Below are 17,019 nucleotides of genomic sequence, written 5' to 3' on the forward strand. Positions count from 1 at the left end.
GGCAGCACAGGAGGCCGAGGGCAGCCTGGGCTGCATCCATAGCAGTGAGGCCAGAGAGGGAGAGAGAGGATCCTGCCCCTCTGCTCTGCTCTGCTCTGCTGAGACCTCACCTGGAGTACTGCATCCAGCTCTGGAGCCCTCAACACTGGAAGGACCTGGACCTGATGGAGAGGGTCCAGAGGGGGTCACAAAAATGATCAGGGGGCTGGAACACCTCTGCTATAGGGACAGGCTGAGGGAGCTGGGGGTGTTCAGCCTGGAGAAGAGAAGGCTCCAGGGGGAGCCTAGAGCAACCTTCCAGTACCTGAAGGGAGCTACAGGAAGGCTGCAGAGGGACAGTTCCCAAAGGCCTGCAGGGACAGGGCAAGAGGCAGTGGTTGGAGATGAGAGCAGAGCAGACTGAGGTTGGATGTGAGGAACAAGTTCTGCAGCAGGAGGCTGCTGGACCACTGCAGCAGGCTGCCCAGGGAGGTGGTTGAGGTCCCAGCCCTGGAGATACTGCAGGTGAGTCTGGACAGGGCTCTGGGCAATGTGATCTAGTTGGGGCTGTCCCTGCTGAGTGCAGGGGCCTGGACTGGAGGAGCTATGGAGGTCCCTTCCAGCTCAAACCATTCTTTGATTCTAACCATGGCACCTTAGAGCCACAGCACCTTAGGACCACAACATCCTATGGTCATGGCACACTATAGCCCCAGCACCCTGTAACCATGGCACAATATGGCCATGGCATCCTATGGCCATGGCACACTATGGCCATGGCACACTATAGCCCCAGCACCCTGTAGCCATGGCACACTATGGCCATGGCATCCTATAGCCCCAGCACCCTATAGCCATGGCACACTGCGGTCACAGCAGCTCACAGCTGAGGGCTGCACAGAACAGGGTCCTGGGAGGGAGGTGCATGCCCCCTCCCCCCCTTTAATCCCTTGCTGGTGGTGCTGGGACACAGTGGGGCAGGCCGGGGCAGGATGTGTGCACAGGGCTGTGGCTGCTGCACAGGCAGGGGCTGCAGACTGTGCTGGGTGCTGCACACACACACACAGAGGTGCACACACGTGTGTGTGCCGGCACAAGCCTGCACACGCAGCCCCCGCAGCCCCTTCATACCCTCCCCACACACACACCTCCCCCCGGGCGTGCAAACCGACCCCACACCTCCCCCCCCAAACCCAGCCCACCCCCACGCTCCCGCTGCCTGCAGCTCTGCTGACCTCTCCCGGCAGCTCCCAGCAAGGGGCCGGGCGCGCCGTGGCACACGCGTGGGAGCACACACACACACACGGGCACCCCCCAACACACTCGCACACCCCTCCCCCCACACTGATCCCCCCCCAACACTCAAACCCAGCCCTTCCCCAGCACCCCCAGCCACCGGGGTGCACACACACAGACGTGTGCACACGCGTGTGGACACACGGGCATCACGCACCTCAGCCGACCCCCTCCCAGCACCCAAATTCGACACCCCCTCCCCCAAAGTACCCCCCCCAACCCCCAGGCACTGTCCCCTGTGCTCACTCATTCCCCTCCAGCCAGCCCCACGACCACCACACTGGGGCCAAAAGCTGATTTCCAGGGGACAGAAGCCCACCAGCACCAGGTGGGCGGGGGGCAGAGGTGACACGGGTGACACGGGTGACACCCTCTGTCCCCTCTCCCCGCCGCCCCCAGGGGTGGCCCAGCCCAGCTGGACTCTGCCCCGAAGGACAAGTTTGCTGCTTCCTCTCTCTTTTTCTCTTTAATAAAAGTCACATCAAAGTACCAAAACAAAACGGAGCAACCTGGGGACAAGGACAGGGGCAGGGGCAGGGACAGGGGGTGGCTGCAGCTGGGGGGGGTGCCCAGGGCAAGAAGGAGGGGGACACCCGTGTCCCACCATCAGTGGGGGTCGGGGGGAGCACACACGTGTGCACAGACACTGACACGTGTGTGTGCCCTGTGCGGGGGTCCCCACCCCTCGGGGTCACCACCCCTCGGGGTCACCACCCCTCGGGGTCACCACCCCTCGGGGTCACCCCATGGTAACTGCCCCCACCCCCGACGGTCCCCAGCGCCCCACCACACTCCCCTTGGGGTTAATTACAGAGTTAATTAAGGGTTAATTAGAGGGCAGGGGGTCTCGGGAGGGGGTTATTGCTACCTGGGGTGATGGAAGGGGAGAGGACAAGAGACAGAGAGGGACACTCCCCCCCCCCCCCCCCCCCCCCCCCAGCTCTGCTAAGGGCAAAAGAAAGTCTCTGGGGGTGGGGGGTGTTCAGTCAGGACCCCAAAGTCCATGGCAGCTTGGGGGGGTCCAGCTGTGTGTGACCCCCTTGCTATGCCACCCCCACCCCCATCCCCCTGCCCAATCCATCTGGGGGGGGGGGGGTCCCAACCCATCCTGGGGGTCCTGACCCACACACTGCCCTGGAATGGGGCTGGGGCTTCTCCATGGGGAAACTGAGGCACCTCCTGGGGACCCTCCCCCATCCCCCCAGTGCTCCCCCAGGGCTGGGGGGGGGCACAGTCCTCCAGGATAACACAGGGAGGGGGCAAGGTTTTGGCAGTGAATAGCTGTGTGAGTGCTGGGCACGGGGGGAGGGGTGGTGTCTGTCCCCCTCCACAGGACCCCAGCAGCTGCTTCTTGTGTCCCCCCCCCAAATAAATCTGGAGCTGGGAAGGAGGGAGACAGGAGCTGAGTTTGGAGGGGGGGGTTTCCAGCCCCCCCACTGCACCATAGTGCTGAGCACGGTGAGCTCATGACACCAGTGGGTGACACAGCAGGGGCACAGCCACCACCCTCTCCCCACAGACCCCCCTGGCTAGGCTGGGGAGGGGGTGAGGGTGATGGGGACCCCCCCAGGGAGGTGGTCTGCAGGCAGACAGCCCCCACGTTGTGTCACACTGCTGAGCACGATGAGCTCATCACACCAGTGGGTGACACAGCAGGGACACAGCCACCGCCCTGTCCCCACAGACCCCTCCTGGCTGGACTGGGGGTGGTGGTAAGGGTAATAGGGACCCCCCCCAGGGGGTGGTTTGAAGAGAACCAACCCTCCCCCCCCCCTCATTGTGCCACAGTGCTGAGCACAACGAGCTCATCACACCAGTGGGTGACACAGCAGGGGCACAGCCACCACCCTCTCCCCACAGAGCCCTCCTGGCTGGGCTGGGGGGGCTGGGGGGGTGGTGAGGACCCCCTCCCCCCCCGGGGGGGGGCACTAGTAGACCCAGCTGACCGGCACCCACTGGGGCTGGGCACGCAGGCCGTCCATGGCCTCCCGCAGCCTGCTGAAGGTCCTCTCCAGGTCGTCGTTGGTCAGGCAGAGGTCGAAGTAGTGACCATAGCCCCGCTGGATCCGGCTGCTCTCCTCCACTGTGCGCCTGGCATCGGCCTCCTGCCCAGCACCAGAGCCAAAACCAAAGCGGCAACGCAAAAGAAAGGCTTGGATGTGGCACCTGGAGCCACGGGTCAGTTGGCAGGAGGGGTTAGGGGACAGGCTGGACTTGGTGATCCCTGAGGTCTTTGGCAACCTGGGTGATTGATTCTGTGACTCTGATTCTGTGACTGTGCCTCTGTGACTCTGTGACTGTGATTCTGTGACTCTGATTCTGTGACTGTGACTCTGTGACTCTGTGACTGTGATTCTGTGACTCTGATTCTGTGACTGTGACTCTGTGACTGTGATTCTGTGACTGTGCCTCTGTGACTCTGTGACTGTGATTCTGTGACTCTGATTCTGTGACTGTGACTCTGTGACTCTGTGACTCTGACTCAGTGGTTCTGTGACTGTGACTCTGTGTCTATGATTCTGTGACTGTGATTCTGACTCTGTGACTCTGACTCTGTGACTCTGTGGTTCTGTGACTGTGACTCTGTGACTCTGTGACTCTGACTCAGTGGTTCTGTGACTGTGACTCTGTGTCTATGATTCTGTGACTGTGATTCTGACTCTGTGACTCTGACTCTGTGACTCTGTGGTTCTGTGACTGTGACTCTGTGACTCTGTGACTGTGATTCTGTGACTCTGTGTCTATGATTCTGTGACTCTGATTCTCTGACTCTCTGACTCTCTGACTCTGACTCTGTGACTCTGTGACTGTGATTCTGTGACTGTGACTCTGTGACTATGATTCTGTGACTGATTCTCTGACTCTGTGACTGTGACTCTCTGATTCTGTGACTGTGACTCTGTGACTATGATTCTGTAACTCTGATTCTGTGACTCTGTGATTCTCTGACTCTGTGACTGTGCCTCTTTGATTCTGTGACTGTGCTTCTGTGACTCTGTGACTGTGACTCTGTGACTGATTCTGTGACTCTGTGACTGTGACTCTCTGATTCTCTGCCTCTGACTGTGACTCTCTGATTCTGTGACTGTGACTCTGTGACTCTGTGACTGTGATTCTGTGACTCTGATTCTGTGACTCTGTGATTCTCTGACTCTGTGACTGTGCCTCTTTGATTCTGTGACTGTGCTTCTGTGACTCTGTGACTGATTCTGTGACTCTGTGACTGTGACTCTCTGATTCTCTGACTCTGACTGTGACTCTCTGATTCTGTGACTGTTATTCTGTGACTCTGTTATTCTGTGGCTCTGTGATTCTGTGAGAGGGAACCATGGACACAGACTGGAGCCCAGGTGTTTCCACCTCAACATGAGGAGAATTTGCTTTGCTGTGAGGCTGCTGCAGCCCTGGAGCAGGCTGCCCAGGAGAGGTTGTGGAGTCTCCTTCTCTGCAGACTTTCCAACCCCACCTGGATGTGTTCCTGGCTGACCTGCCCTGGGTGACCCTGCTCTGGCAGGGGGGGGTTGGACTGGATGATCTCCAGAGGCCACTTCCAGCCCCCTAACATTCTGTGATTCACAGAATGAAGCTCATCCAGGCCAACCTTCAACCCAACCCCACCATGGCCACCAAACCATGGCCCCAGGTGCCACGGCCACAGGTTTCTAGAACACCTCCAGGGCTGGGGACTCCACCACCTCCCTGGGCAGCCTGTGCCAATCCCTGACCACTCTTGCAGGACAGAAATTGTTCCTCATGTCCAACCCCAGCCTCCCCTGGCACAATTCCAGGCCATCTCCTCTTGTTCTATCACCTGATGCTAGCAGGAAGAGACCAACCCCTCCCTCTAGTGTGAGGTGTCCCTGCCCATGGCAGGGGGGGGTTGGAACTAGATGATCCTTGTGGTCCCTTCCAACCCTGACTGATGTTATGATACTATGCTACCTCCCTACCTCCCACCTCCTTCCAGGCAGCTGCAGAGAGCAAGGAGCTCTCCCCTCAGCCTGAAACCCTGCCTCAGTTTCCCCCTTGCTCCCAATCCCCCCCCCACCAGCCCCCCAGCCCCCACCCCGGGGAGGGCACCCACCGTCAGCTGCTTGGTGGCCACACCGCTCTCCAGTGCTGCCCTGTTCATGGCCCTCAGAGTCTCGGGGCCAGGGGCTTCGATGAAGACCACATAGGGCACGAATTCAGCCGTCCTCAGCACCTTCACTGCCTGGGCAGGAGGGGATGGAGCTGAGCCATGGGGTTGGGGACAGCCTTGGCCACCTCCTTAAGGGTAAGGGGGAGGAGGACGGGGGGGAGGGGTGTCAAGGTGGCTTACCTGGGGGTTGACATCCAGGATGCACATCTTGCCAGCCTCCACCACGGCGCGGATGGAGTCGATCTTGGTGCCGTAGAGGTTGCCCTCGTACTCGCCGTGCTCCAGGTACCGCCCGGCCTTGATGTCGGCCTCCATCTCCCCCCGGGACACGAAGCGGTAGCCCTGCCCGTCCCTCTCGCTCTCCTTGGGCTTCCTCGACGTGTCTGCCCGCAGGGAAGCCCCAGCTCAGTGCCCCCTGCCCGGCAGAGGGCGGCTAGGGACCGTGTGTGGGCCCTGGGGGATGCGGTGCTGCACCCACACAAACAGGAGATCGGAGGGGGCAGGGATGGTGATCAGAGGGGAGAGGGATGGGGGTGTTCAGAGGGGGCAGGGATGCTGGTGGGAGACAGGGATGGTGGGACAAGGATGTTGGTGAGGAACAGGGATGCTGGTGAGGAACAGGGATGCTGGTAGGGAACAGGGATGCTGATGGGGAACAGGGATGCTGGTGAGGAACAGGGATGCTGGTGGGGAACAGGGATGCTGATGGGGAACAGGGATGATGGTGGAGGAAGAGGGATGCTGGTGAGGAATAGGGAGGCTGATGGAGGAACAGGGATGCTGGTGGGGAACAGGGATGCTGGTGGGGAACAGGGATGATGGTGGAGGAAGAGGGATGCTGGTGAGGAATAGGGAGGCTGATGGAGGAACAGGGATGCTGGTGGGGAACAGGGATGCTGGTGAGGAACAGGGATGCTGGTGAGGAACAGGGATGCTGGTGAGGAACAGGGATGCTGCTGGGGAACAGGCATGCTGCTCGGACTGATGCTGCCGGCAGGGGACGGCGCTGCCGGTGAGGGACTGCGATGCTCGCCGGCTGAGCGCCGCGGCCGGGGCCGGCGGCAGCGGCGGGGCCGCGGGGCAGGGCCACTCACAGGGGATGGTGGTGCCGTATCGTGCCTGGTCTGACATGATCAGCTTGTTCTTGAGGCTGCGCCTGCCCACGCCCTGGGCACCGATCAGCACCAGCGTTTTCCGGCGGAAGGGAGGCATCCGTGCCACCTCCTCGTAGATCAGCAGCTCGTGGCGGTCGAACTCTGGGCGAGGGACAGCTCTGTCACCCACCACAGGACCCCAGCGTGTCCCCCCAGCCCCTCTTCCCCTGGGGGAATGCCCTCAGGGGACGCTCACCGGCGTTCTTGGTGGTCAGGTACATCATCCTCTTCTTCCTCTTCCCGCTGAGGCTGCCACACAGAGCCCCTGCCGAGGGCACGGCGCTGGCTGAGCTGGGCATGGGGACGGGGATGGGGACGGTGCCGTGGCATGGGGACAGGAAGAGGGGAGCTAGGACCTGCCACGGAGGCAGTGCCATGGGGACATCACCCTGGGGATCGGGGACCTGACACAGGGACAGTGCCATGGGGACATCACCCTGGGGATCGGGGACCTGACACAGGGGCAGTGCCATGGGGACATCACCCTGGGGATCGGGGACCTGACACAGGGGCAGTGCCATGGGGACATCACCCTGGGCATCGGGGACCTGACACAGGGACAGTGCCATGGGGACATCACCCTGGGGATCGGGGACCTGACACAGGGACAGTGCCATGGGGACATCACCCTGGGGATCGGGGACCTGACACAGGGGCAGTGCCATGGGGACATCACCCTGGGGATCGGGTACCTGACACAGGGGCAGTGCCATGGGGCCTCCCCCGGGGATTGAGGACCTGCCATGGGGAGGGGGACACCACCATGGAGCAATATGGACTTGGGCATGGGGCACAGGGGACCTGCCATGCTCCCTCCTGGGAGGTGCCCCTGTGCCCTGCTGTCCCCAGGGCCGTGCCCCCAGGGCCGTGCCCCCGCCGGGGGCTGTGGCCATACCGGAGCCGGGGGTCACGTCCCCGTCCCTCTTGACGAAGGCTTTGCGTTTCTCCTCCAGCAGCTGGCTGGGCACCAACCCCGCGCTGCCCCCCTCCACATGGCATGCCTGGGGGGACATCACCACGTGTCAGGACACCCCCCAGCCCCACTGGGACCCTCTCAATTCCAAGGAGTCCTTACCAGCTCCCAGCAACACCCCAGGGTCCCTCCCCAGCTCCAGGGACCCCCTAGCAGCTCCCAGGGACACCCCACACATACACCCCCCCCAAGTTTCCAAGGAGCCCCCTCCCAGCTTCCAGGGAGGCTCCAGCGTCAGAGACCCCTCTCACCATCCAGGGAACCCCCCCGGTCCCAGGGAACCCCAAGCTCCTAGGGACCCCCCCTAACACACAGCTCCCAAAGACCTCTCCTAGTCCCATGGACCCCCCAATTTCCAGGGACATTTCCTTCTCCCAGTGACCCCCCCTCCCCAGCTCCCATGGACCCCTTAGATTCCAGGGATCTTTCTCTTCTCCCAGTGACACCCCCCCCCCCAGCTCCCATGGACCCCCCAAATTTCCAGGCACATCTCCTTCTCCCAGGGACCCCCCCCCCAGTTTCTAGAGACATCTCCCTTGTCCCACCCCCCACCCCAGCTCCCAGGACTGCCCCAGCAGCCACAGACCCTTCCCAACCCCCACAGACGACCCCCCTACAAGTTTCCAGGGACAAATCCCAGAGACCCCCCTCCCACCGCCAGGATCTCCCCTGACCCTCCGTGGGACCCCAGCCGCTGAGGGACAGCCAGGAGCGGGGTGAAAGGGCCAGAACCCACCTCCCCCGGGGCCCCCCCACGCACCCCTGACCTGCCACCAGTTGGGGTCGTCCTGGTTGACGATCTGCAGCAGGTCCCCGGCCATGAACTTGAGCCCAGCCTCCTTGCAGGGGATGAGGCTGTCGGTGGCAGGGTCGTAGTCAAAGTGGCACTTGACAAACACCTGGGGGCCAGGGAGGGGTCACCAAGGAGAGACAGGGGTGGGGGTCGCGGGGGGGCACCAGGAAGAGACCACGGAGGTCACCAAACACCTGGGGTCCCCTCCCTGCACCACCACCCGACCCCCCGCCCCGTGCCTCAGTCTCGCCAGCGGGACACGCAGGATCCGTGCCCCCCGCACACACGCACGCAAGTGGGCACCCCTCTAGATGCCCCCCACTTCATCCTGGTGCCCGCCCCGTGCCCGGTGCAGCCAGGCACGGGCAGCGCCCAGGCACACGCAGATGGCACCGCCGATGGCCGCCGCCACCCACAGGGCGCCCACGGTGGCACCCAGGCACAGCCCCACGGCCACGCACAGGCACACGCAGGTGCCCACCACCGCTGCCACCGCGCCCAGGATGGCACACATGGGGGGTGGGGGGCGGGGGGGCGCGCAGGGAGCGGGCACACACCACCCTCGCGCGCGGGGCCCCCAGCCCAGCGCTGGCAGCAGAAGGATGCCACAGGGTCAGCCTGGCGCAGGGACAGGCGGTGCCAGGGCACACAGTGACAACACGGCTTTGTGCCCAGGCTGGCACGGGGAGGGGAGGAGGGGACACAGGGCACCCTTTGCCACCCAAGCTCCCGGGCTTCACCGTGGGAATGGGAACAAGGATGAGGCCGGGGCGGGTGCCCTCACTAGTGCCAGGCACGCAGGGCACGGTGGGGGACACTGGGGTCCCACGGGACGTGGGGCATGTGGGCACGAGGCAAGTCCCTGCTGGCGATCAGGGGCCACAGGCTGGGGGACAGGAGAGCAGGGGACGTGGGGACACGGCGGTGTGAGGCATGTGGCAAGGGGACAGCAGACGTGGGGACAGGAGAACATGGGGACAGTGGGACAGGGGATATGGGGGACGGGAGAACAGGGGGACATGGGGACAGGGGAAATGGGGGACAGGGGAGCAGAGGGACATGGGGACAGGGGAACAGGGGCACATGGGGACATAGGGGTTGTGGGGCTCAGGGGACATACAGAGGGACAAGGCACAGGGCAAGGGGACAGAGGATACATGGGCATGAAGCAGGGGGGGTGTGGGACAGGGGGACAGGGTGGCATGGGGACAATTGGACATGGGGACCCAGAGATAGGATGCAGGAGGGGATGCAGGATACAGGATGGGAGGCAGGGAGGGATTCAGGTCGCTGTGCAGGGCGGGATGCAGGGTGGGATGCAGGGTGGGGTGCAGGGCGGGATGCAGGGCGGGATGCAGGGCGGGATGCAGGGTGGGGTGCAGGGTGGGATGCAGGGCGGGATGCAGCAGGGGAGGATGCAAGTTATGCTGCAGGCTGCCAAGAGGGATGCAGGATGGGATGCAGGAGAGGGCAGGATGCAGGGTGGGGTGCAGGGTGGGGTGGGATGCAGGGGGGCATTAAGGAGGGGATGGATGCAGGGTGGGGCAGAGGGCAGGGTGCCAGGCAGGGCAGGGGCAGTACCTGGCGGGGCGGGTGAGGCTCCTGGTAGCTGGGCAGGATCTTGAGGACGACGCTGCCGCTGGCGTGGCGCAGGGAGTCCTGCAGTGCCCGCGGGTCGCTGCCCACCTCCCGCCCGTTCACCTCCCGGATGACGTCGCCCACGTGCAGCAGCCCCTGCTGCGCCACCATCCCCCCGTGCAGGATGCGGGCGATCACCAGCTCCCCCCGCTCCACCCGGAACGTCACCCCCTGCGGGCACGGCCCGGCCTCAGCACCCGCCGGGCACCCGCCGGGTGCGCCAGCCCTGCCCCAGCACCTGCCGGGCACCCGCCGGGCATCCCAGCCCTGCCCCAGCACCTGCCGGGCACCCGCCGGGCATCCCAGCCCTGCCCCAGCACCTGCCAGGCACCCGCCGGGCATCCCAGCCCTGCCCCAGCACCTGCCGGGCACCCGCCGGGCATCCCAGCCCTGCCCCAGCACCTGCCGGGCACCCGCCGGGCATCCCAGCCCTGCCCCAGCACCTGCCGGGCACCCGCCGGGCATCCCAGCCCTGCCCCAGCAACTGCCGGGCACCCGCCGGGCATCCCAGCCCGCAGCGCCCCGCAGCGCCCCGCAGTGCCCCTCAGCACCCAGCAGTATCCCAGCACCCAGTTACGTGCCACGTGCCCACAGCACCCTGCTCATAGTATCCCATGATGCCCACAGCACCCTGCAGTACCCCGGCACCCATCAATGCCCCACAGTGTGCCCAGCACTCCACAGCAATATCGCCAGCACCTACTGGCACCCCCAGCACCCCGCCAGCACCCCACCACCCCTCAGTGCCCCAGCACCCATCGACACCCCCAGCACCCAGCAGTGCCCCCGGCACCCCTCAACACCCCATCACCCACTGGCACTCCCCAGCACCCATCCATGTCCCAGCATCCCCAGCACCCAGTGATGCCCTCAATGATCCCAGCAACCCACAGCAACACTCCCAGCACCCACTGGCACCCCCAGCACCCTGCCAGCACCCCAGCACCCCTCAGTGTCCCAGCACCCACTGGCACCCCCAGCACCCTCCCAGAACCCTGCCAGCACTCCAGCACCCCTCAGTGTCCCAGCACCTCCTGGCACCCCCAGAACCCTGCCAGCACTCCAGCACCCCTCAGTGTCCCAGCACCTCCTGGCACCCCCAGCACCCTGCCAGCACCCCACCACCCCTCAGTGTCCCAGCACCTCCTGGCACCCCCAGCACCCTGCCAGCACCCCACCACCCCTCAGTGTCCCAGCACCTCCTGGCACCCCCAGCACCCTGCCAGCACCCCACCACCCCTCAGTGTCCCAGCACCTCCTGGCACCCCCAGCACCCTGCCAGCACCCCACCACCCCTCAATGCCACACCGCCCCTCACCGTCCCAGCACCCATCTGCACCCCCAGCACCCTGCCAGCACCCCTCAATGCCACACCGCCCCTCACCGTCCCAGCACCCATCCGCACGCCCCCCCCCCCCGCTCCGTGCCCAGCCTCACCAGGTTCTCTCCGGCCGTCTTGCGGATGCCCACCATGCGCACGGCGTCGGGGGGCACAGGCTGGCTGCTGAAGGTGGGATCCAGGAGGGGGCTGGGGGGAGGCGTCTCGTAGCTCTTGGAGGCCACCGAGTCGTGGGTCTCCATCAGGGACTGGGAGCCACGGGAGACAATCAGCGTGGCACGCAGGCAGTCGTGCTCCCGGGGGGGGGGGGGGGGGAGGTGTGTGTGTGTGCGCGCGCGTTGCACACGCGTGTGCCCCCACCTGGAAGTGCGGCTCGCGCAGGATGCGTGCCAGCTCGGCGGCCGCGCTGTCCTGCCGTGCCAGCTGCCCCAGGTCCCGCAGGATCTCCTGCACCAGCTCCACGTTGTCCCCGCGGACAGCCTCCAGCTTGGTCTCCTCCAGACGCTCGTGGGCCTGGGGAGGGGCCGGCGGAGGGGGATTAGGGACCCCCGGGCCGCCCCCCGCCCCCTCCCCGTGCCCGCCCGCTCGCTAATACCCCCCGGCAGCTGCCGGCGCTGCAGGGGGTAGGGGACGCACGGACAGGACCCTGCTCCAGGGTGGGGGAGGGCGGGCATGAGCCGGCGGAGTGCGGGCACAGGAGCACACACACCAGCACGGCCGTGAGCGCTCACGCACGGGCACACGTGTGTGCACATGAGCACGCACACCCATGAGCACACACACACGTGTGAGCACACGCACAGACGTGAGCATGCACATGAGCACACACACCCATGAGCGAGCACACACGCATGTGAGCATGCACATGAGCACACACACGTGTGAGCACACACACGTGAGCATGCACATGAGCACACACACCCATGAGCATACACGCATGTGAGCATGCACGTGAGCACACACACGTGTGAGCACACACACGTGAGCATGCACATGAGCACACACACCCATGAGCATACACGCATGTGAGCATGCACGTGAGCACACACACGTGTGAGCACACACACGTGAGCATGCACATGAGCACACACACGTGTGAGCACACACACGTGAGCATGCACATGAGCACACACATGTGTGAGCACACACACACGTGTGAGCACACACGCATGTGAGCATGCACATGAGCACGCACACCCATGAGCACACACGCATGTGAGCATGCACATGAGCACACACACGTGTGAGCACAAGCACAGAGGCATGCACATGAGGCCACACACACATGAACACACACGTGTGAGCACACACACATGTGAACACACACACACGTGAGCATGCACATGAGCACACACACGTGTGAGCACACAGAGGCATGCACGTGAGCACACACACACGGACACACACGTGTGAGCACACACACATGTGAGCACACATGCAGGGACACACAGAGGAGTGCACACACGAGCATACATGCACAAGCACACACATGCATAAGCACAAGCGTGGCCACACACACACACGGCACACATGTATGAGCACAAGCACACACACCATGCACACACACGTGCAGGCAAGCACACGTAGCTCCATGTCCCCCTGTCCCATGTCTCCATGCCCCGTGTCCCCATGTCCCCATGTCCCCCTGTCCCATGTCCCCATGTCCCCCTGTCCCATGTCCCCCTGTCCCATGCCCCATGTCCCCATGTCCCCCTGTCCCATGTCCCCCTGTCCCATGCCCCATGTCCCCATGCCCCGTGTCCCCATGCCCCATGTCCCCCTGTCCCATGTCCCCATGTCCCCCTGTCCCATGTCCCCATGCCCCATGTCCCCATGTCCCCATGCCCCATGTCCCCGTGTCCCCATGTCCCCCTGTCCCATGCCCCATGTCCCTATGTCCCCCTGTCCCCATGCCCCATGTCCCCCTGTCCCATGTCCCCATGTCCCCCTGTCCCATGCCCCATGTCCCTATGTCCCCCTGTCCCCATGCCCCATGTCCCCCTGTCCCATGTCCCCATGTCCCCATGTCCCCATGCCCCATGTCCCCATGTCCCCATGTCCCCATGCCCCATGTCCCCCTGTCCCATGTCCCCATGCCCCATGTCCCCATGTCCCCATGTCCCCATGTCCCCGTGTCCCCATGTCCCCCTGTCCCCATGTCCCCTACCTTGGCCAGGGACCTCACTATGGGGCTCTCCATGATGCCCCTCAGGAAGATGAGGTCCAGGTCAGCGGCCCCGGGGGTCCCGGGGAGCCCCATCAGGTTGTCCAGGACCTGCTGCATGGCTGGGGGGGAGAGGAGGGGACACCCCCACACCCCACGTGGCAGGTGGGACACACACGGGGACATTGGGGAGGGGGGGGACGCAGATAAAGTGGGGGGGGGGAGAGGAGGAGAGAGCGGTAAGCAGGTGAAAGTCAAACACAGACAGGGGTGACCCGACCCCCCCCCCCAAAGTCCTGCCCCACTCACCCCAGAGCCCCCCCGGTTATGTGACCTAATGGGGAACTGGGGGGGGATATTCTCCTGGGAGCAGGGACACCCCCCCTCACCCCAGTGCCCCCCCAGTTATGTGACCTAACGGCGAATTGGGGGGGGGGATATTCTGCAGACCCACAGATGTGTCCCCCTCTGACCACCCCCCCAAGCATCCTCACCCTGTCTCACTTGGCTTAGGCTCGGCTTGGGCGGGGGGGCGGCGGGAGGGGATGGAGCATCACAGCCCACCCCCCAACACCTCGAGGAGGGGCTGGGTCAGGTCTAATCCTGCCCACTCAGCACCATGCCCCCCCCCCCCCCTTTGCCTCAGTTTCCCCATTGAGGGGCACCTTGATCCCCTACAAAGACACACACCACACCCCCCCGCTCCAAACGTTCTGCCCCCCCCCCCCCCAAATCCCCCCAGCAGCCCCCCAGTGTGTGCAGGGGGTCTCGCTGCACCCCCAGCCCCTGGGATGGGGAGCACAGAGCCCCCCCCCCCCCAAGCTCTGCTGATTGGCGGGGGGGGGGGGGGCAATGGGCAAAAAGAACCAACCCGGGGCTGGGGGGGGGGAACATTCCCCCCCCCCCCAGTACAAGTAGAAGTGGGGGGGGGGGGGGGGGCGCAGAGTGTGCACTGCAAATGGGAGAAGCAGCAATGAAATTGGGGGGGGGTCAAAAAGAAATGGGAGAAGGGTAATGTGTTGAGGGGGGGTGCAGTGTAGTTGGGGGGGGTCCATTAGAATTAAGGGGTGAAATGAAATTGGGGGGGGGAGGACAACGATGGAATGCGGGGGGGCTGCAATTCAATTGCCGGGGGGGGTGCGATGCGATTTGGGGGGGCTGTAATGGAGCTGGGGGGGGCTGTAATGGAGCTGGGGGGGTGCGAAGCAACGGGATGGGAATTGGGGGGGGGGGGGGGGGGGCAATGACATTTTTTTGCCCGGGGGGGTGGCCTTGCCCGACGCCTCCGTGGCGTTGCTGCGGGCGGGGCCGCTGCCCGCCCAGCCCAGGCTGCGCTGCAATGACCGGAGGGGGGGCGGGGATCGGGGGGGGGGGGGTGGGGGGATGATGCTTCGTGATGCAGCGAGGGGGGGGAGTGGAGCAAAATCCATGCAGCGCCCCCCCCACATCTGGGAAGGGATGGGGGGGGGGGGCACAGCATGACCCAAGAGCCCCCCCACATCTCTCATCCCCCTGCTTCCATCTCCCCCCCGCCCCCGGCCACTGCTCTCCATCCTCACCCCCTCCCCGCACACTCCACCCCCCCCCCCCCGCCTGACATCACCCCCCCCGCCCAGGTCCCCCCTGCCCCCCCCCCCCGCACCCCTCGCCCCGGTACCTTGGGGGCCCAGGGGAGCGCTGGGGGGGTAGGGGGATGCGGGGACCCCTCTGCCGGGGCCGTTCATGGCTGCGGGCGGCGGAACCGGGGCCTCCCGCTGCCCCCCCCCCCCCAAAGATCCGGGCACCGCTGCCGCCGGGCCCCCCCCTCCCGCCACCGGCCTTGCACACGCGTGTACGTGGAGAAGGGGGGGGGGCTTTGCACACTCGTGTATCTCGGGGAGGACCTTGCACACTCGGGGGTCTTGCACACGGGGGACGGGGGGGAGGACTTGCAGACACACACACACGGAGAGGTGATGCTTGTACACTCGTGTACGTGGGGGGTTGTACACGCGTGTGCATGGAGGTGTCTTGCACAAGGGGAGCTTTGTACACGCGTGAACACCGAGGGGAGCCTTGCACGCGGGAGGGGGGGGCCCCTTGCACACGCGTGGACGCGCAGCCCCCGCTACAGTGACATCACCTCGGACCCCACGAGTGCAAATCCGCCCCCCCCCCCCCCCACCAAAACGCTCCCTCCACGGTTCATGCCCACGCACCCCTGCACGCTCCTGCGTGTGCACCCCCCCGTGCACAGACAGCCCCCCCCTCCCCGTCCTCCAGTTGCACATCCCCGTGCCCCCCCGCTTCGTGCTCGCGTACCCCTGCGCGACCCCCCCCCCGGTTGCACAGCCCCCTTGCACCCCCACAGTTGCACACCCCCTCCCCCGCTCCGCGTTCCTCCCCCCGCCCCGCTTGCACAACCCTTCGCCCCTCCCTCGTGTTGCACACCCCCTCGCACACCCCCGCGCCCCCCCCCCAGCCCCCCCCCGGTGCTGCTCACCCTCGTTGCACACCCGCGGGCCCCCCCCGCTCGCAGGCTCCCGCAGCCCGGGGAGGGGGAGCAGCGGGGGCGCGGCCCCTTTAAGGGGGCGGGTGACGGAGTTGGGGGGGGGGGGGGTGCTCAGGGACCGCGCCGTTGCCATGCCAACCATGGCGGGGGGAGGGGGGGGGGTGCTGGGGAGCACAAGGCGGAGCGGGGGGCGCGGATTTAAAGGGGACGCTCCCCGCTTGTGCGCGCACGTACGGCCCCACGCGCACGCGGGGACGCGCGCAGGGAGCAGCCTGCTCCCCCCCCTCCCCCCCCCCCAGCCTTTCAGCACCTACCTGTGCCTCCCCTACCCCGCCCAGGGATGCCCTCCCCCCCGCCCCGCCTTGCACACATACACCTTGCTAAGCCCAAGCGTGCCCCACGCACGCCCCTGTGCACACCCCACGCACACGCGTGTGCACAACCCATACACCCCCACGTGTGTGCACGGGAAGGTGCTCCCCACCCCACTGGTGCCCCCCACCCCCCCAAAAAAGAACCAAGAACCACCCCAGGAACACCCCCTCCCCCCCCCATGTTCCACAGGCACGGTGCCAGGCTCAGGTGTGCCCCACGCACACGCGTGTGCACAGCCCACACGCATACGTGTGCAGGCACAGGAGAATGCCCTCCCCCACCCGCCCCCCCAAAAGACCCTCCCCACCCGGAACGACACCCCCCCCTCTTGCACACACATCGTGCCAGGCTCCAGTGTGCCCTGTGCACACTCGTGTTCACACCCACGTGTGGGCACGCCCCGTGCCCTCAGCTCCCCTGGCACACATGCCCTGTGGCGCCCCTCTCACAAGCCTCCCCACCCCCTCATACCCTCCCCCCCATGCACACCCCGGGGGCACGTGTGCACACGCGTGTGCAAGGCCGATCCCGGCGAGCACTGACCCGCGGTGGAGGTCTGGGCAGCCGCTGGCATCTCTCCGGCCGGGCACGGGAGGGACTGGCACCGGCGGGGACAGGGACAGCTGCGCAGGCGTGCGGCGGCCTGGCACTCCCTGGCACCCCCTCGGCCACACGT

General features: G+C 65.3%; 1 protein-coding gene across 3 annotated transcripts; it reads right to left on the reverse strand.

Moving 5' to 3' along the window:
• Positions 1-2,694: 2,694 nt before the first annotated feature.
• MPP2 (MAGUK p55 scaffold protein 2) lies at positions 2,695-16,925 on the reverse strand. 3 transcript variants are annotated; one of them, XM_054176959.1, is made up of 12 exons: positions 16,887-16,925; positions 13,481-13,599; positions 11,674-11,826; positions 11,412-11,561; positions 9,918-10,145; positions 8,311-8,442; positions 7,466-7,571; positions 6,767-6,835; positions 6,511-6,672; positions 5,597-5,799; positions 5,360-5,488; positions 2,695-3,380 (listed from the first exon to the last, which is right to left on the reverse strand). In XM_054176959.1, exons 1-12 carry the CDS (start codon positions 16,915-16,917, stop codon positions 3,204-3,206), a joined length of 1,659 nt encoding a protein of 552 aa, XP_054032934.1. In that variant the 5' UTR covers positions 16,918-16,925; the 3' UTR covers positions 2,695-3,203. The 3 variants fall into 3 exon arrangements, with proteins under 3 accessions (XP_054032934.1, XP_054032935.1, XP_054032933.1); XM_054176960.1 differs by lacking the exon at positions 16,887-16,925 and adding an exon at positions 15,960-16,059; XM_054176958.1 differs by lacking the exon at positions 16,887-16,925 and adding an exon at positions 15,135-15,226.
• Positions 16,926-17,019: the final 94 nt, after the last annotated feature.

Source organism: Dryobates pubescens, chromosome 36, assembly GCF_014839835.1.
Source record: "Dryobates pubescens isolate bDryPub1 chromosome 36, bDryPub1.pri, whole genome shotgun sequence".
NCBI lineage: Eukaryota > Metazoa > Chordata > Aves > Piciformes > Picidae > Dryobates > Dryobates pubescens.